This window comes from Arvicola amphibius, chromosome 4 (genome assembly GCF_903992535.2).
Source record: "Arvicola amphibius chromosome 4, mArvAmp1.2, whole genome shotgun sequence".
Taxonomy (NCBI): domain Eukaryota; kingdom Metazoa; phylum Chordata; class Mammalia; order Rodentia; family Cricetidae; genus Arvicola; species Arvicola amphibius.
Window position 1 is genome coordinate 105,246,483 of NC_052050.1, and position 19,481 is coordinate 105,265,963.

The window sequence follows — 19,481 nt, forward strand, 5'->3', positions numbered from 1 at the left end:
CTGTTTCCCCAGTGTGTCCGGGTGTCACCTCAGGTCTTTGGGTGACTGGAGCACAGCCACTGCCCGCCGCTGTCCCCCACCCCCATGTGGCTTTTCCCAGACAAAATGTGTGAGGCTGCTTTTTTATTTAGATCGTCGGGACACAAGGGGTGGGGGTGGAGGAAGACCCAGGGCATGTTGGAGGCTCCTCCGGGGGCAGGACGTGTGACCCTCCTTTTTTAGGATCTAAGAATAACTGGGACTCCTCCGGGCAAACCCGGGCTGTTGCATTCACACGGGGCCCTGGAGGTATGGAGCATCCTGACGGGGGTGGGGGGTGGGTGGAGGGTGATCAAGGACCCGTCGCCTGAGTCCAGGGCCCCCTCAGGTGGGACAGAGGCGCCCCAGGTCTTGCTGTGTGCAGCCAGTGAGACAGCAGCGGTGTGCAGGGTTCATGGCGGCACTGCGGCGGTAGCGCTGAGGAGCCTGGGGAGGAAGCTGCGGGCCGGGGTCCAGCGCGGGGTCCAGCGTGTCAGCCGCAAGTGCTTGCAGGAGCTGCCGCTGCTCCAGCCACCGTAGCAACTCCCCTGCAGGCCGAGCAGGAGTCAGTTTAAGTCACTCCAGACACCCAGCACACGTTTATTATGAGGGGGGAGCGCATACAGAGCCCCTGCTGAACACTCCTGTACTCCCAGCTGCTGCCCACACTCACTTCCCACTGTGTGTGTCCCCATAAACCTCCTGTGAGCCTCAGTTTCTGGGCCTGGAAGGCAGGGGTCCCTAGAGATAATCTCAGGACTGAGATCCCCCCATAGCTCACTGGGGAGTACCTCCAGTGTCGGGAAGGAGCCACTGAGAGCTATGCACAGGAACCAAGGGGTGTCTCTCCTCTGGGGCTGGAGAAGGAGTCCGCGCCCCGAATCCCCCAGGGAGGGCCATAAGCCAGTAATTCAGGCGCTGGGACTGCCAAGGCAAGAGGATTCCTGTGAGTTCAAGGTCACTTTATGTTGTGTAGTGTCTTTAAAGGGTAATTAGTCAATGGGGCGGTGGTGGCGCACGCCTTTAATCCCAGCAATTGGGAGGCAGAGGCAGGCGGATCTCTGTGAGTTCAAGGCCAGCCTACTCTACAAGAGCTAGTTCCAGGACAGGCTCCAAAGCCACAGAAAATCCTGTCTCAAAAAAACAAAAAGCAATACGTCAGGTGGTGACGACTTATGCCACTCACCCAAGCAGGAAAGCCTAGAGTGAGGGGTTCAAGGTCAATCCAGCCTGGGCTACATGAGATCCCGTCCCGAAAACTCCAAAAATGGAAAAGTTAAATTTAAAAAAAATGAACGAACTCCAGTCCCCTGTTATGGGGGCAACACCGTGATGGATCTGCCCCTCCCGGTTATCTGTGCATGTCGGCCCCACCCCGCCAGGGCCCCCACTCACGGTCGCGGGCGTCCACTGGCTGCGTAACTTCGGGGGACCAGCGCGGGCTCCCGCACACCCGCACCAGTGTGCGCACCAGGTGGTGGCCACAGAACTTGGCGCGTGCCTCCTGGGGCTGCGGGGCTCGCAGCGCAAGCTCCAGAGCCGGGAACAGCAGCAGCAGCAGCAGCAGCAGCAGCAGCGGCAGCGGCAGCGGCAGCGTGCGCATGATGGCGGGAGGCTACTCGCGTGGACACCCCTTATAGTGGCTTCGCGCCGCCCACGGGCCTTGGTGGGAACACCGCGTACAGCACGGAGAAGGTCGAGGCTCTCATTTCATGGCCAGGGGCTGTGCGTCCAGCCAGGGACCCTGAAGTCCCTCTCCCAAGTGCCAGGACCTCCCATTATTTTTAAACAAGCCAATCAATGCCCCTCTTGCTGTAAGGGTAGCGCCCACGTATCTTGCTGGCACTGGGAAAGCTGAAGCAGGAGAATTACTGTGAGTTAGAAGAAGTTTGGGCTGTGAAGGAGATGCGAGGGAGTATTTATGATTTGGTTTTGTCAAGGAGGGAAACTGAGGCTGGGAGAGGGGAGACTAGAACCCGAACGACCCCATCCCCTGTTCCCCTACCTCGGGAGCTCTTGTGGGGGGACTGTGGGCACCGATCTGGGGTGCCGCATTTCTAGCTCCGCCCTTCTTGGGCCTTGGCCTCTGACGGTTCCTTGCCAGAACTAGTCAGCCAAGGACCGCAGCTGGGCAGGAGGGGAGGGGGTGTCCTTGGGTCTAGCCAAGGTCTCTCCTCCAGATGTTCTTCCCCTCAGAACCTCACAATTGGCCCCCAAGTCTGAACCACACGCCATAAGTCAGCTCTCCAACACCCCTAATTCCAGTCATAAACCATTTTTTTTCTACTGAATTTATTTATTCATTCACCAAACAGTCCCGGAGCCCAGCCTGTAAGGAGTCGCACTGAGCCCACAGGGCAGGGGAGATGGATACAGGCACTTCTGCAGACCTTGACCGGGAGGAAGGGGCGGGTGAGTTTCTGGCCCAAGTAGAGCAGTACTAGGATCTGGTGTCGCGGAGTTCTGTAGGAGGCGGCTGTGCCAGGAAAGTATTTCCAGAGGTGTCAATTGCGCAGAGCCCGGGGTCACATAATTTAACATCTGTATTCTGAAAGGAAAGGTTGGGTGGGGGCAGGGATGAGCAACCTGTAAAGGGTGGGGCCCAGGGGCGGACAGCTCCCTGCTGAGGTCGCACATCCCGCCAGTGGGAAACCGACGCTCACCCTGGCTGCTACCCGGGGTTTCCACGCCACAGCGCGTCCAGCTGCGGGCTCAGGGTGCCGAAGGTCGGCCGGTCCTGCGGGCTGGGCGCCCAGCACAGCTGCATGAGCTCCTGAACCTGAGGACGCAGAGGGAGGTAGGCGGGGCCCGAGCCGATGCCCCACAACTCTCCACGGCTCCCTGTGGATCTCGGGATAGAAACTAAGTCTGAAGACAGGGTCTCAGTAACCTTGACTGGCCTCAGACTCGTGGCAATCCTCCTGCCTCAGCCTCCAGGCTGCTGGGGTGACAGGCACGGCCACAGCTTGCCCCACATTTGTTTCTGTCTACCATGTAAAGGCACCACGCCCACCTATGGCCCGGTCTCCTACTGGGAATGACTTCTCCCACCTTCTCCAATGGGCACGGTTTACGCTTGGGAGAGGCCTGACAAACCATTGTATCATCTTTTAAGGTGCCTTAGAACACTGTAGCTCAGTAGTGGGGCGCTTGCCTAGAGCATGTGAGGCCCTGGCTTCAATTTTCAGCATTGCAAAAAAAAGAAATTATAAAAGAAAAAATAAAATATGGATTTGGGAGGGGTCGTAGTGGTGCACGTAATTGTCTTCTCCGTATAGGGGAGACTGAGGCAGGGAGATGCCGTCGAGTTCTGGGCCGCAGAGGCTGCACAGCAAGATCTTGTCTCAACCAAGGTAAAACGAAAGCCTCGTCGCAGAGCTTCACTCATCCTGATAAGCAGGGTCATTCCCAGTCTGCATATGGGTAAACTGAGGATCTAGCCACACAGGGATGGGGAGGCCAACTTGGGGCCAGGACCCCCGCTGTTAATCAAGAATGGAAACTGGGGTCAGGCAGTAGTGGTGCACGCCTTTAATCCCAGCACTCGGGAGGCAGAGACGGCGGATCTCTGCGAGTTCGAGGCCAGCCTGGACTACAGAGCAAGTTCCAGAACAGTCAAGGCTGTTACACTGTTACACAGAGAAACCCTGTTTTGAAAAATAAAAGAAAGAAAAAAAAAACAAAAAAAGAAAAATAAAAGAAAGAAAGGAAAGGAAGAAAAAAAGAAAGAAAGGAAGGAAGGAAGGAAGGAAGGAAGGAAGGAAGGAAGGAAGGAAGGAAACTGGGAAGCCGAGTCTGCCTTCCTCACCTCAGTGGGGCAGGCAGGAGGCCGTGGGAGGCGGCGGCCCTCTGCCAGCAGCTCCAGGAGTCTGCAGAGCGCAAGCCCATCACGCTCTGGTCCCATCATGCGCAAGAACTCCTGTAGCAAGGAGGGCTGGGCGTCAGGGGGAGGGGCTGGGAGTCAGGGGAAGGGCTGGGAGGGTTGAGGGTCAAGAGGAGGGCTGGAGTAATGAGGAGGACTGGGGGTCAGGAAGAGGGCTGAGGTCAGGAAGGAGTGCTGAGGGTCAGGAGGGAGGGCTGAGGGTCAGGAGGGAGGGCTGGGAGCCAGGAGGGAGGGCTGAGGGTCAGGAGGGAGGGGCTGGGAATCAGGGGGAGGGCTGAGGGCCAGGAGGGAGGGGCTGGGAATCAGGGGGAGGGCTGAGGGCCAGGAGGGAGGTACTGGGAATCAGGGGGAGGGCTGAGGGTCAGGAGGGAGGGCTGAGGGTCAGGAGGGAGGGGCTGGGAGTCAGGGGAAGGGGCGGGGCGGGTGACTCACGGCCGAAGGGCTGCAGCTCTTGTCGCTATAGGTGAAGAGCTCATACAATACCACGCCGAAGCTCCACACGTCAGACTGGCAGGAGAAGATGTTGTCGGACAAGGATTCTGGGGCGTACCTGCGTGTGGGACAGGTGCGAGGTTAGCTCACGTGTATGGGGCGTGGTCATGCGCCTCCGTAGTGGCACCGCCCGCAGGCGCGGACTCAGAGGCTCCCGGGCACCAAGGGATGAGAGGGGAGCCTGTGGGCGTGGTCTATGGGGATAGGGAGGGGCTTGGGACTGGTAGCTTTGTATGATGGGCATCTAGGTATAAGTTGCTTGCGGGGAGGAGCCAGACAGACAGAGAGGAGAGGCGGACCCGTGGAGTAAGAAGAGCCCGGCCGTGGGGAGAGGCAGGGCTAGACTAGAAACAGCCGAAGGGGCGTGCCTGGGTGGGGCGAGGGCGGGAGGGGGAACTGGAGTCAGAATGAAGTGGGGCGTGGCTACGATAGCTGGAACACCCTCTGTGGCGAGCATCTATAGGGCGGGGCCTTGTTGCTGTGGGCGGGGCCTGGTGGGCGCGGCTCCTGGGGCTGGGTCTCCCACCAGAAGATGGGGCTCTGGCCTGGCTCGCGGACCACGTAGTAGTCCTTTCCGAGCGGCAGCAGCTTAGCAAGGCCGAAATCCGCGATCTTCACGTGCGCCTCGCTCTCCACCAGAATATTTCGCGCAGCCAGGTCGCGGTGCACGCAGCGGCGCGCGCCCAGGTACTCCATGCCCTGCAAGGGGCCGTGAGAACTCATGGGCCCGGGATCCGGGACCCTTGCTGACTCCCGACCCCCAGCGCCAGCGTCTCCGACCCCAGAGCCCTCGATCCCAGACCTCCGCGCTGACCGCACCTTGCAGATCTGCCAAGCGAACAGCAGCAGGCGGCCGGAGTGCAGGCGCGCGCGGTGGCGCTGCAGGAAGTCCCGCAGGCAGCCGCTGGGCAGGTACTCCATCACCAACCGCAGGCTCTGGCGACCTGCGGACAGCGGCAATAGCTCTCGCGCACCTTCTACCGCGTGCGTTGATTCCTTTAAGCCTCAACTATGTAAGCCGGGGTTCAGGGGGGTCGCACGTCACTGCTCAATGGGGCCCGATGGGAGGGAATAGAGGCGGGTTTCGAACCGCTCACCTGGCCCGTAGCTGACTCCCCGGTACTTGACGATGAAGTCACTGTGCAGCGCCTTGAGGATCTGAATCTCCCTCTGGAAGTCCCTCTGCTGGTCTGGCCCGCTGTGCTGTAGCTGCTTCACAGCTACCAGGGGTCCTGTATTGTCCCCCAGAGGGTCATAGCGGCACAGTTCCACGTTGCCAAAGTTGCCCTGTGAGAGGATGAGGGGTCAGCTGGCTCATCTGGGGCTGAGGGCTGCCTGCTCCACCCACCGCGCCCCGCCCACTCACGCCCATGTCTTGCCCACTCATGCCTGCTGTCGGCTCTGCCCACTCACTTTGCCCAACAGAGAGATGTATTTAAGGTGCCTCTCCTCGAAGATGGTGGGGTCCTGGCAGGCGTAGAGCTGGGTGCCGGTGCACAGCTCATCTCGGGGACTCAGGCTGCCGGGCGTCGGGTCTGAGAGGAGCTCATAATCTAGGGGTCACATGTGTAAGTGCAATCTTTCTCTGCCTCACACCGAAGACTTGCTGTATGAACTCCACCTGAACATTGCCCTCTCTGTGCACTATAGCCAGCCCGTGGGTACCACGTGGGGGAGTGGAAACCATCACTGTCCAGACAAGGCACAGAGTCTTGGAGTGAGGACAGCCATCCCAGATACCCTCAGATGAGAACATCGTGTTGGCAAAACTTTAAGATTAATAAAATAAAACCAAATCCCAGCACCCCAGAAGGTGAGGCCGCGAGTGCTCTAGTTTGAGAGGCCACCTTGTGAAACAAATGGGTATCGAATCTTGAGCCAAGAGGCTTGTTTGTTGCTGCAGCTGTCTTAGATGGCGCTGACTGTTGGAGCCAGCAGCTTCCTTGTGCACAGTTGAGGACCCTCCCCGCCGCCCCCGGGACCCGCCCATCCCCGAGACCCTCTCCTCCCTGGGGACCCTTCCCTCCCCGCCCCTGGGACCCGCCCATCGCCGGGGCCCTTCCACTCCCAGCTCCCAGGACCCTCCTCCTTCCCACCACCAGACCACCACCCCGCACCTGACGTAATGAGGCCGTTGAGATCCCTGAGGATGGCGCGGAAGGAGGGCCGCTGGCCCGGGTCGTAAGCCATGCACTGCGCAATGAGTCCCGCCAGCTCCGTCCACTTGGGGGCCGGCAGCTGCCCCCGGTCCTCGTAGAATTTCAGCTTCTGGGGGGCAGGGAAGGGAGACGCCCGTCACGTGGCCTCACCTTGCCCTCCCTCCCCACCCAACCTCGCCCGCCCCTCTCCCCCGCACCCAGGCTCCCAGCTCAGTAACCGCCCTGACCTTGGCGGGCTCCAGCGAGGTGATGTGCACGGGTCCCCCACTGAACACCTCCCACGCGGTGGCGCCGAAGCCCCACTTGTCGGCCTCTAAGCCGAGCGCCCGGGCTTCCTGCAGACACTCGGGGGCCACCCAGGGGATCCTGTCGGTGAGCACTGGAGGACGAGCAATGGGCGGTCACCTTCCGGACACGCCCGCCTGTGCGCACCCAGTGCGACTGCGCCTGACTGTAGACTCAGGAGGATAGCCTGTACTCACTTTCTAGGCTCAGCACTGTGGGGCTGACGCCAGGATCACTCAGCTTGATGAAGGGAGGACTCCCATCAACCCCCTCTCGAGCCAGGAGCACCTTCCGCGCTGAGACATTGCCATGAGGGAGGCCTTTGTCCTCCTAAGTGTTACAGACACAAGGAAGTGTGGGTCAGAGGTTAGTGAATACTGTCAGACAAATTCCTCTGCATTCTTCAAAACCTAGTTTCCCAGATAGAACAGAACAGACTCTGACATCTCCTGTGGGCTCCTGGCATCTTGTAGCCCTAGTCTCGTTATACAGACTTACCAGGCCCCTCCCTCTCTTACTGTTGGAAGCCCCAAGCCTGGTCAAGACACCTCTCTCTCTCTCTCTCTCTCTCTCTCTCTCTCTCTGTGTGTGTGTGTGTGTGTGTGTGTGCGCGCGTGCGCGCGTGTGAATGTGTGCGTGTGCGTGTTTGAGACAGTTTTCTCCCTGTAACAGCCCTGGCTTTCCTGGAACTCTGCAGACCAGGCTGGTCACAGAGAGCCTCCTACCTCTGCCTACAAAGTGCTGGGATTAAAGGTGTGCGCCACCACTGCCTGCCTTCTTGATGAACTTACTCAGCTTTCTAACCCCCACAAAGTCTAAGGTCCCTGCTTTTGAAAATCCTCTCCCCAGCGTGGTCTCATCACTCATTACTCTCCTTGACACCCGTGGGTGCACAGTTCTCACCCTCGACGCTCTCAGTCCTCTGAGCCGATCCCTGTCCCGGTCCCTCTCTCTGAACCGAGCTCCTTCCCACACCACAGAGCCCGTTTCCATTTCCCTGTCCTCCGAGGAAGCCTCCCCTATGAACGCAGGGAACACCCACCAAATAGTTGAGGGCATAGGCCAGCTGCTTGACCACCTGCAGCTTCCAGCTGGCCGGCACCAAGTGACCACGCTTGCGCAGGTACATATCAATTGCGCCGAGATAGACAAATTCCTGCACCATGATGCCTGTGGACAGGAGAGCAGGGTTAGTGGCTTGGCTAGCCTCAGCCAGCTCTGGCCTCTGCTCTTAGCACAGGTTAGACTTTCCTTTACTATCAGCGCAACTGAAGAGATATAACAGAGAGGGTGTACCAGAAGTGCAATGTTGCACAGCGATTAGCCAGCAAGGCAGAAATGGAAGCAAGTCTGTGGGTGTGGGTCTGGGGTGTGAGATAGGTGAGTTTGGGGTGTAAGAGGCATCATGGAGTTCGGGAGTGGGTGGGTAAGGGGCCAGGGCTGGGTTGGGGTGCAGGGTGAGGCTCACTGTCTCCAGCCATGCAGACGCCATGCAGCAACACGAGGTGCGGGTAGGATACTTGGCTCATCAGGCTCGCGGCTTCTAGAAAGGACTGGGGAGGGAAAGCAGAAGATGCATGGATTCCTCCCCATCTGTCCCCAGCGTGAGGCTCACCAAGCTGATGAGATATGCCAGACTCTCTCGTGATGTGATGGGCTCAGAGAAGAGCTGAGATCTCACTCTCCCTTGGTCCTGCCCTGCAGATCTCATGCCCTATCAGTAACCCTCAGGAACTCTGCTTGGCTGGGCCTGCTGCTGCTCTTTACCGCCAGGCGGAGCGTGGCTGCTCTCGGTTTTGGTTTGATGGAGTCCCTATGTCCCTCTGGCCTTGGACTTCTAAGTCCCAGTGATCTTCCTGCTTCAGCGTCCCCCAAGTGCTGGGACAACAGGAACGGCTCCATGCAGGTCTGCATGGCCTTCTGTTCTGGTTCCCGCCGCACCTCCATGCAGTTCCGGTGTCTGGCGTCCATGACCTTCAGGAGGACTTCCGTCTCGTGTGTCTCGCCATCCACGGCCTCCCGCCGGCAGCCGCGGTAGATCTTGGTGAAAGAGCCGTGGCCCAGGTTCTCGTGCTGCGCGGAAGACGCCGAGGCGGCGACAGTTGACAGTGGCTCCCACGTCCGCCGGAGAAAGGTCCCGTGACCCTCACCCACTTCAGGGTCTCGGGACCCTCACCCACTCCAGGCTCGGGGACCCTCACCTACTCTGTCTCTGGGGACCCTCACCCACTCTGTCTCCAGGGACCCTCACCCACTCCAGGCTCGGGGACCCTCACCCACTCTGTCTCCAGGGACCCTCACCCACTCCAGGCTCGGGGACCCTCACCCACTCCAGACTCTGGGGACCTCACCCACTCCAGGCTGTCCGCAGGGATCGTGTGGAAGCTCAGCTGCATTAGAGTGCAGCAGGACGGGGTGCGGCTAGGGGTTGGGGAAGGGGTGCAGCCCCTTCTTACCACGATCAAATTGGACTTTTCTAGGGGACAGAGGCAAGAAAGCAGAGGTCAGAGGCAAAGGTTCCCAAGAGTCCCCCTCCCCTGCCTGAGGAACCCCCAGAATTCGCTCCCGAGAAGCAACCTGAAAGCGCTGGTTAGTGAGTGGAAGGGTCCAGGCCACAATTATCCTGTGTCAACCAGGGCAACATGGTGGGATGGGGAGACATGTCCCAGCGGGGGCTTTGTCTCAGTGACATTCACCCACAGAAAGAAGCCAGGGGTGGCGGCAAACTGAGAACTGACTGTGCACAAAGTCAGATCGGGCCACATCTGAAGACTGCACCAAAAATAGATAGATGGAGGGTTCTTTCCTACCCCGGGTTCCCCGATTTCAGTCCCAGCCACGAACTGCTAGGATTGGTGGGGAGGAAAACCGGCTCACCCTTGGGTCTGGGGGCACAGCAGGATGTGAGGTTCAGGGCGGCACCATCTACATGCAGCCCAGAATGACAGCAGGCTGCGAGGAGCTCCCGGAGGCTTCGGTGCGGCTGGCTGAGGCCGACCAGGGAGAAGGCCCCGGTGGGGTCCCGGCGGATGAGGCAGCCCTTGTAGTCTGGGCCAAGGGGCGTCTGTGAAGGGAAACTGGACCTGAGGCAGGGGTGGGGAAGGAAGCAGAGCCCCCAGCCCATGCTGCCTCCAAGCCTCTGCAGACGCTCTTCCAGGTACTGGGAATGTGTGTGTCTCCTGAGCTTTTATTTTTTTGGTTTTTTGTTTTTCCCCTGAGCTCTTTTGAGTTTTTAAAATTACATTTATTTCTGTGAGTTTCCATGTAGATGCACTGTGCACACGTGGAGGTCAGAGGGCAATTTATGCGGGTCAATCCTGTCCTTCCATCATGTGAATGTCTGGAATCGAACTCACATCCTCAGGCTTGGTGGGAAATACCTTTCCCCCTTGCGACAACTGCCCCAAGTCCATCCTCACATATTTTGATGCACAGTCTCTCTATGTAGCCCAGGCTGGCCTGTAAACTTGATCCTCCTGTCTCAGCCTCTTGAATTCTAGGATTATAGTTCAGTACTCTTCAAGGAAAAAATGAAACTCCTGATAGTGTCCCAGCTCAGATGTCACCTCCTCCAGGAAGCCATCCTGCCACCAGCAGTGAACCAACCTGGACGCAGGCAGTGAGAAGAAAGCTGTCATAGTCCTGAGGGCTGCGGCGGAGAATGTAGGAGCCCGGGAGGGAGCCAGCGGTCTTTAGTTTGTGGACAGCGAAGTCTGACCTAGGCCAAGACAGAAGGCAGGTCAGACTGGACCGTTCCCTGTCGCCCAGCCACACCCCCAGGGGTGTCCTCACCACTGTCCAGGACCCTCCGCGACCCCTCTGTGACCCCAGGCTGCCCACTCCTCACGTGATGGGTCCGTGGCACATCTCTGCCACCTCCTCCAACAGCCTTGGCGGTGCTACCTCCTTGCAGAAGAAATGCCTGGAGTCGCAGGTCAGGCGGAAGTAACCATCTACGAGGGCCACGAAGGATAGTGCCTCAGGCAGCCCGGGGAATTCTGCTTCCTGCGCGGGAGAACTCTTCAGCCCCACGCCGACCGCCCCGCTCCCAGGGTCAGCACCAGAGCAGCGGGTCCCAAGACCCACCAGGATGTGGCTGTCCATCCTGGTAACGGTGACCAGCCGATGCTCCCCTGCCGGACCCATGCGTGGGGCCTGCTTGATGCTGACGTCCACGATTTCGGGAAAGTCACAGAAGGTCTGGAAAAGCTGAGAAAGAAAGGACGGACCGAGGCAGGGGGATTGCATTCCGGAGCAGTCAGTGCCTCAGTGAGCCTCCAGCCCTGATCCAGCCCTGTCATGCCTTCTTTTCCCTCCTTCCCACCCCCAATTCCTAGAGGGGGACAGGGCCTGGAACTAGCTACCCCACCGACCCAATCCGAACTACCACATGTTTGACCACGCCCTCACCACGCCCCGACCGGCCCAAGATAACCACGCCTCGGGTCCCTTCTCTAACTAGCTCCGCCCTGCTGGTCCAGTCCCTGGTAGTCCCGCCCACTGAGCCGCCTCCAGCTAACTCCGCCCCCAATTAGCCCCGCCTATATACTAGCCCCGCTCCTTGATTGGTGCAGGCAGCCTTGCCCCAACTGTTCCCTCGCTGGATTGGTTCCCCCTGATTGGCCCCGCCCCACTTCGGTCTCTAACTGCTCCCCTGATTGGTCCTGTTCCTGGCCGGCTTCTTTACTGACCGCCCCGCCTCCTAAGGCCCCGGCCCCAGCACCTCTTGGTCCCCGGGGCTCCAGGCGACGCCGCTGCCCCCAGCCACGCGCAGGAGCCCTGGCCCCTCCTGGGTTACCGGGAGCCCCACGCGGAAGGTCTCGGCGGCGGCCGCCGGGTGCAGCCTCTCCAGGTCCAGGATGTACTTGGCCATGAGCGAGTAGCGGTCGGCCTGGCAGGTGACCACGCGGCGCAACGCCTGGAGCACCGTCCTGCGGATTCGCCTTCTTGTCACGAAGCTCAGACCCTGGATCAGGTCGCGCAGGCCGGGTGGCAGGCAGGCCTTGTAGCTGTGGGATGGGAGCACGTGGGGTCTCAGGGTGGGGAGAGGTGCCCGAAGGACATGCAACAGACATCGGGGACCTTTCGGCAGAGGAGGACTGAGGGAGAGTCTGCAGGAGTCAGCTTTGGAAAATGAGGTATGTGTAGAAGTTTGGTAAGGGAAAACGATAAAACCCCAGGTCCTCAGCCAATTGAGACCAGGGAGCGATGGCCCAGGTCCTCACCTGACGGTCTTCAGCAGCTCGCCTGGCCTCTGGGCCTGCTCACGGGCCATCTGCGCCAGGTCCAGCACGGCCAGGCTCAGGCACTCTCCCTGCTCCTTCAGGCTGAGGCCCACTGGGAGGCGCCCACTCACCAGGTCACTGCGGTGCTGAGGTCGGGCACAGGCGGACAGCCAGGTGAGGTCCTGCCCAGCCCGACCTGGGAGGTTGTTGCTTTGGGGTCCCCATCCCTGGGTTGAACCTTCCCCACCGAAGACTACCAACCTGGGCAAAGAGGTGTTCTAGAACGTGTAAGTCAAGTATGGCGCTGGTCAGATCTTTGCGCAGCCCAAAGCGGTGACATGTCTCCAGTCCAAACCAGTCAGGGAAATAAAACCTGTGGGTTCAGACTGGGGTGGCACACTCAGGTCTGCCTTCACAGACCCCAAATTGTCACTGATGGGCTGTTTGGCCTACGGCCCACCCTCTCTGGTCTCAGCCTCGACTGTGGACTGAATAGTAATACCACCCTTCCGGTGAATGGAGGGGCTCACTTCCTACCGGAGCCTGTAGACCAAGACTTGAATGTCCACGTCCTCCACAGAGAAGATGTGGCTTGGGGGGAACCAGCGAGACAAGTCCTCGGTTGCCAGAGCGAAGAGCGGGTGATAAACAGGCAGGATGCCTGAAGGGATGGGCCCATGAACTCAGTCATCAGTACAGCAACCCAGGCTGAGCCCATGGCCCTCCCTTACCAAATTTCTCCTCATCCCCCAGAGCCCCAGCACCCAGGCTGACCACTCCTTTTCTCAATAGATGTCTTGCTCAGTCATCTAGGGACCTACTCACCACAGACTTTGGCTGCCCGCACACACAAATCCTCTGCCAAGTAGTCCCCAAAAGAGAATGACAGTCGCTGGGGAGGCCCAGATCCCCGCGGAGGAAGGAGGACATGCAGGGAGCCTGCCTCTGAGGATGAGAGGCTGCAAGAACGCTGAGGGATCAGAGGCGTCTCCTCACTTGGAGGTGCCATGAGTACAACCTGGAGAGGCAGAGAGGCGGGTCAAAGGGGACTGCGGCATGGGGGGTGGGGACCAGGTGTCTTCTGACTCTGTGTGAACACACCCCTCTGCACCTAGGGCAGACATCTCCAACCAATCCGCAAGCCTGCCTCCACATCCCAACCTAGCCAGACAGGCCAGTACCCCAGGCAGGCATGAACAATCAACGGCAGATACAGGAATAGGTCTGAGCAGGAAGCAGAAGGGGTTTGGAAGGATGGGGATAGCTTTCATTCCCTGTGGGTCTTCAGGTCACATGACTAGCTGAGCTGCCTCTGGTGTGATGATGGTCTGTGGCCTGTTGTCTCCCCAGCCCTTCCTGGTCTCTTTTCACCTCCACATCCAACCGGCACTTTGTGGGCCTCTTAGGTCCCCACAGTGGGGAGTTTCCCAGCTAGCCCTCAGAGTTGGCGCTAGCAAGGGGCGGGACTTGAGCCTCAGGCCTACCATCTCAGGACCAGGAATGTGGCCCAGAAAGAACGCTTGCCACCAAGCCTGAAGACAGACAAGAGTTCCCTCTGCAAAGCCACATAGAGAGAGGGCACTTTGACAACAGAGTTGCCCTCTGACCTCTGCATGTGCATCCTCCCATAATAAAGCAACAAAAGCAGGCATGGTGGCTCACACTCTCCACCACAAAAGTCCATTGGAGGCAGAATACTAGAAGGCCAAGGCCAGCCTTGGCTGCAGGAGACGGGGTTTAAACAGACAAACAACAGAAATACGTAAGCAAATAAATAGATTAAGAAAATGAAGTGCTGGAGACATGGCTGAGTGGCCGAGAGCACCGGCTGCTAGGGTAGAGCCTGCATTCAGTCCCCAGCAACCATGGATGCGCTCAATCGTCTCCTGCGCCGGTGGACCCAGCGCCTCCTTCTGGCCTCCATAGGCATTGCATGCATGAAGCTCATGTTCACGGGCTGTGGGGCCCAGGGCTTTAGTCCCAGACTCAGGAGGCAGGGGCAGGCGGATCTCTGTAAGTTCCGGACCAGCTTGGTCTACAAAGCGAGTTCTAGGACAGCTGGGGCTACACACTGAGACTCTGTCTCAACAAATAAACACCCAAAACAAAACACATAAAAATAAAGTAAATAAAAATAAGTAAAACTAATGCCAGGCACGGTGGTCACATGCGAGCACTTGGGAGGCAAAGGCAGGCGGATCTCTGTGAGTTTGAGGTCAGCGCATTTTTAGCGCAGTCAGTGCTTTATAGATAGACACTGTCTCAAATAAAGAAAATAGAAAAAATTAACCTATTACGATGGTGTGGCGCTACACTCAAGGTTCAAGGTCAGACTCAAGAAACAAATAAGGGCAGGCGAGATGGCTTAGCAGGTAGAGATTTGCCCTAAGTCTGAAACCCCCAGGAGGAAAAAAATAACCCACTCCGGCAAGGTGTCTTCCAAAGTGCGCCACAGCAATACACTCACACAGAATAAAATTATTAAAAATGTTATTTAAGTATATAAAAGTAAAACCATCACTGTCATTTCCCCCAACTCTTGTTGCTCTTGGGGAGGCTGCAGGAGGATTGCTACGAGTTTGGGGACTACATAGTGACCAGGCCAACAGGGCTACAGAGGGAGAGCCAGTCTCAAAATAAAAAATGAAAGAAATAAAACAACAAAGCAGATACAAGTCCTAAAGGAGGACGAGCTTTTACCAAAGGAAAGTTCGGGCCCTTTTCCTCCTGCGCCGCGGACCGGAGAGTGGGGGCAGGGAGCCCGCAGCGCATGCGCGCTGCTGCTGCCGCCCGGTGCGGTGTCCTCGGCTGCGTCCGGCTTCCGCGCCCCCAGTGCCCAGTGCCCGCTCCCCGAGCTCCTACCTGCAGCTGCGCCGAGGTGGCGGCAGCCGGGCTGTGACAGGAAAGTCCCCCGCTCCTTCCTGTGCGGCCTCTGAGCTTCCTGGCCGCCTCATTTACCGAAAGTCAGGACGCCCTGGGGGCGGGGCGGGGTTGGAGCCTAGAAACCTGTGAAGCTGAGGCCACCCTTCTGGGGTAGGAGCCCGGTGACAAGCAGACAAAACAGGAAGGGAGGGGGTTGCTGGGGACCTGAGTGTACAGAGGGAGCCCTTTCGAGGCTGTTGTCACGCGCATCCTTGGAGCCCCTTGGGCCTGCCCGGGCCGGGACCTGCTTTACATTTCAGGTTTTGGTTTCCACTCCACCCCCAGCCTTTAACCTCGTAAAGGTTAAAGCAATGCTCAAAAAACACAGGGGGGAAAACCCCAAACCTCTGAGCCACCCAGTCCTGATGAGCTAAGAGGAGCTTTCTCCAGGGGACCCCACCTCCGTGCTGGGCGTGCACACACTTCCTCTGAAAACCTCGCCTTCTATTGATGTCCTGCTCAAAACTACAGCCACGGGAGCCTGCACGGCTGAGCCAGCCACACAGCTCGAGTTCGACCGGTGGAACTCACAGACTCAGCCTGAGGGTTTCTGGAAAGAAGTCCCCAGGCCGCAGCAGGTGATGGTGGGAGCCCTTCCTCCATCCCTGGCTCTCCTGACAGCCTTAGGCTCCTTAGCAGGCTCCAGACCCGCTTGAGCCCTACCTCCGTTTATCCATCTGTTGCCAGTGTAGCTGCAGCACGGGTGGAACCGCACTGCTCTGTGCAGAAGGAGCCGATTCCCCTGAAGAACGCCAAGTTATGTTCTCAGATGTCTCTCTCCGAGCCTCAGACCCAGCGCACCCACATTTCCTGGAACACCATGCAGAACAGTCCAGTAAGCCTCTTGGGCTGCCAATACCAAAAGGCCAGGAGAGGATTAAGTGAGAAAACAGACTTCAGGAATGAAAACAGGAAGAGACAACCGGTGTGATGATATGCAGGATGAGGCAGAGGATTGACAGAGGAAACCAAGATGCGCCACACAGCTCACTGGAGGGGCTGGGGGCCTTGACTCAGTGGCCCAGCTTGCACAGTGTCCTAGGCTTTACCCCCATGTCCAAACTCTCCTGGCAATGCCTCAGTTCACCCACCTGCAGAAGAGAAAGTGGAACAAATAATGGGTCTTACGGCTTTGGGACAGCTCATTTGAGTTCCATCCTAGAAACGGAGAAAGCCTAAGACCTCCACTTCTTGTTTTGCTGTTGTTTCTCCGAGACAGGGTATCTCTGGGTGTGGCCCTGACTGTAGTGGAATTTGCTGTACACCAGGCACGGCTGGCCTCAGATGCACAAAGATCCGCCTGCCTCTTCCTCTCGACACCACCCAACTTCATTTTTAAATTTTTAGATAGATATCAGTGGTAAATAAGGTCACTTCAGGCTGGAGTGTGTGGGGTCCCACAGTGACTCGATTCCCATCTTGACTTAAGGTCAGAGAGTTCAAGCTTGTCAAGGCCAAATAACAGGATGTTTGACTAATGGCATGGTTGCTAGATGTTTTGAGTATTAAGGAGGTGATTGTGCTTGTTTTTCCTTGAGCCATGCTAAGGAAGTTTTTTGCCCTTCCCTTTTACTTTGGGAATACAAGGGCTGTGAGAAATCACTTGGGGCTGCTGTGGTCTCGACAGGCTGGCTGGTCCCACAGGAGCCCCCTGCTGTCCCTGTGGGGTCCCCATTGCTCCCCCGTTTCTCAGAAATGTTAATTCCCTCATTTTCCTTCTTCTTGCTTCCTGCGAATGCAGCTGTTTTGTATGCTTTGGACTTTTTGTAAGGAAATGCAACAGTTGCTCCTTTTCCTCTTTTAAAAAATACCTTATTTTTAAGACAGTGTGGCTATGTACCCAAACTAGTCTGAAACTTACTATGTGGCCCACACTTGGCTCAGAGTTGCAGCAATCCTCCTGCTTCAGTCTCCTGAGTGCTGGGATTTCACATATGTGCCACCATGCCTGACAATGGCAGCTTAGGTGCCTTCTTCACATCCTATATGTGTGTGTGTAGGCCAGAGGAGGATGTCACTCACTGTCCACCTCCTTCCCTGGAGACAGGGTCTCATGCTCCCTGTAGCTATGCTGGTGGCCAGCAAGACCTAGCCATCCTCCTGTCTCACTACAGCACTGTGTCCAAACAACTTTTTCACTTGGTAACCAGGATGGAATCCCAGGTACTTTTGCTCGCACAAGTGCTCTACCCTGAGTCACATCCCCAGCCCCTCACTGGGGGATTCTAGGCAGGGCTCCACCCTGAGCCACGCCCCCAGCCCCTCACTGGGGATTCTAGGCAGGGCTCCACCCTGAGCCACGCCCCCAGCCCCTCACTGGGGATTCTAGGCAGGGGCTCCACCCTGAGCCACGCCCCCAGCCCCTCACTGGGGATTCTAGGCAGGGGCTCCACCCCTGAGCCACGCCCCCAGGCCCTCATGGGAGGGGCAGATCCTAGGCAGGCCTAAATGAGGTACGATCACATTTTGCTGTGATGAACTCCTTGGTGCTGTGCTGTGGCAGAGGCTCCATGAGCTCAACCTGTTACTATATTGATTTTCTTTGCTTTTTTTTTTTTTTTTTTTTTTTTTTTTGGCTGGGGGTGGTGGGGTGTTCAAGACAGGGTTTCTCAGTAATTATAAAGCCTGTCCTGGAACTCGCTCTGTAGACCAGGCTGGCCTCAAACTCTGAGTGCTGGGATTAGAGGCGTGTGCCACCACCGCATGGCTTGTTACATTAATTTTCAAGACCCAATAGGAAGAGCTCTGTAGGCGTGGAGTGCAGAAAGCATAGCAGAGCTGGAATCAGGACACAAAAGCTGCAGGCACATGAGGTGACTGGAGACGTACAGTCCAGCACCTCGGGAAGCTGAATCAGGAAAGGTAGGAGGCTTAGCTCTCCAGGATAGATCACCTAGGCCCTCCCACGTGAAGGTAGCTCATTATGCAGTATAACAAAGTAACAGAGGGGCTAGGGAGATGGCCCAGCAGTTGGGGGCACTCGCTACTTTTGGAGAGGACCTGAGTTTGATTCCCAGCACCACCTAGTGGCTCACCACCGTCTGTAGTTCCAGTCCCAGTGATCTGAGAGAGGCCTCCATGGGCACCAGGCGCTCAGCCAGCACAAAGACACGAGCGAAGCACTCACTCTTGCAGGATATTTGATCTCACCGAGAAACTACGAGACTGTGTTAATAAAATCAGCCTTCAGGGAAACCCTGTCTCGAAAAACCAAATAAATAAATAGATAGATAGATAGATAGATAGATAGATAGATAGATAGATAGATAGATAGATAAATGAATAAATAAATAAATAAAATCAGCCTTGAATCAGGGGCAAAGCCAGCAACTTGTTCACAGAAATTAGTCATAGAGACAACAGAGGAGCCAGAAATACTGATACAGAGATTCATAGGATGGACTATGGCGGGGCTTAGAGATTTGCTTTTTGGTTTGGGGCAAGTGGAGAGATACTTTGCCTGCTGGTTCTCCCTCAGAAATGAAGCTCAGCTCCTTGTTTCTCAGCTTCTCTGAGCTAGAAGGTTTAACCCCAACATCTGATTCCTGGGTCATTAATTGTAAACAGAACCATAGAGATTGTTAAAATCTACATTTGGCAGATTCAGCCAAGCTGGGACTGGAAGTCCCGCCAGGCCTCTGACTGAGCAGCAGGGTGCTGATAGTAGTTAAGACTATCAGTAGACTCTGCAGCAACTAAGCCCACAGAAAAACAACTGACACATAAAAGAAAAATTAATAAGCTTCTGATGTTTGTTTTTTTGAGATAAAGTTTCTCTGTGTAGTTCTACCTGCCCTGGAACTCAATCTGTAGACCAGACTGGCCTTGAACTCACAAAGCTCCAACTACCTCTGCCTCTGCCACCACCACCGACCTAAAGTAAATAAGCTTTAGCAAGACCAACAGAAGCGAGGCATAATGGCACACTAAAAAATATCAAAAAGAAAAGCAGCATGCAGATACAATTAGGGAAGTCCACAAGAGCCCGGAATAAAGAATAAAAAATATTTATTTTGGAGACTCACAATAAGAGTAGAGAGTGCAGTCCTCCATTCTGTAGGTGCTGGAAGTTGTTAACAGAACTCTGAGCACCACCCTAGACAGTGAGCACAGTCAGGCAATGGTGAAGCACGCCTTTAATCCCAGCACTCGGGGTGAGGGGGCAGAGATGAGGCCAGCCTGGTCTATACAGTGAGTTCCAGACTCCAAAGCTACAGAGAAACCCTGTCTCAAAAAACAAAAAACAAACAAACAAACCCACCACGTTTTACATCTGCACATGTAGTACCTCAGACCACGCCCTAATGGACTGATACCCGAAAGGCTATTGGCTGAACAAATTCCCACAACAGTAGAGGGCAGGGAGGATGGGTGCTGTGGAGGTGAAATCCAAGGATGCAATCCTGTCTCCAGTGCCGGGCTGACCTCAGGGAGCTGCCGAGGGGAGGGCTCCTGCGGTTCCAGCCTAAGCAGTGAGCCCCAGGACTGTCAGACCCT

The 19,481-nt window shown here is 56.8% G+C and overlaps 2 protein-coding genes across 3 annotated transcripts; both read right to left on the bottom strand.

Annotated features, from left to right (window-relative positions):
• Positions 1-363: 363 nt before the first annotated feature.
• On the bottom strand, positions 364-1,582 carry Insl3 (insulin like 3; the record flags this gene model as incomplete). Its single annotated transcript, XM_038325486.1, has 2 exons — positions 364-566; positions 1,414-1,582. Coding segments are annotated over 2 exons (372 nt in total), but the record flags the coding sequence as incomplete, so codon positions are not given.
• Positions 1,583-2,314: 732 nt separating this feature from the next.
• Jak3 (Janus kinase 3) lies at positions 2,315-16,185 on the bottom strand. 2 transcript variants are annotated; one of them, XM_038326072.1, is made up of 26 exons: positions 16,113-16,185; positions 14,925-15,794; positions 12,888-13,080; positions 12,600-12,723; positions 12,324-12,435; positions 12,063-12,208; positions 11,561-11,846; positions 10,924-11,046; positions 10,685-10,842; positions 10,444-10,555; positions 9,715-9,901; positions 9,189-9,313; positions 8,779-8,910; positions 8,306-8,390; positions 7,880-8,007; positions 7,035-7,167; positions 6,780-6,931; positions 6,511-6,661; positions 5,807-5,946; positions 5,491-5,680; positions 5,213-5,337; positions 4,920-5,092; positions 4,334-4,451; positions 3,827-3,937; positions 2,682-2,797; positions 2,315-2,566 (listed from the first exon to the last, which is right to left on the bottom strand). In XM_038326072.1, exons 3-25 carry the CDS (start codon positions 13,069-13,071, stop codon positions 2,690-2,692), a joined length of 3,303 nt encoding a protein of 1,100 aa, XP_038182000.1. In that variant the 5' UTR covers positions 13,072-13,080; positions 14,925-15,794; positions 16,113-16,185; the 3' UTR covers positions 2,315-2,566; positions 2,682-2,689. The 2 variants fall into 2 exon arrangements, with proteins under 2 accessions (XP_038182000.1, XP_038181999.1); XM_038326071.1 differs by lacking the exons at positions 14,925-15,794; positions 16,113-16,185 and adding an exon at positions 14,763-14,918.
• Positions 16,186-19,481: the final 3,296 nt, after the last annotated feature.

What these genes read in the sequence shown, in the direction of transcription:
- Jak3 (XM_038326071.1), bottom strand. Translation starts at nt 14,834, where the DNA reads ATGCGCTGCGGGCTCCCTGCCCCCACTCTCCGGTCCGCGGCGCAGGAG. An exon ending in CTGCGGACAGCCTGGAGTGG is followed by an intron (nt 8,911 to 9,188) that starts GTGAGGTCCCCA and finishes TCTTCCGCGCAG; the next exon opens with CACGAGAACCTGGGCCACGG. An exon ending in TCGCTTGGCAGATCTGCAAG is followed by an intron (nt 5,093 to 5,212) that starts GTGCGGTCAGCG and finishes GGCCCCTTGCAG; the next exon opens with GGCATGGAGTACCTGGGCGC.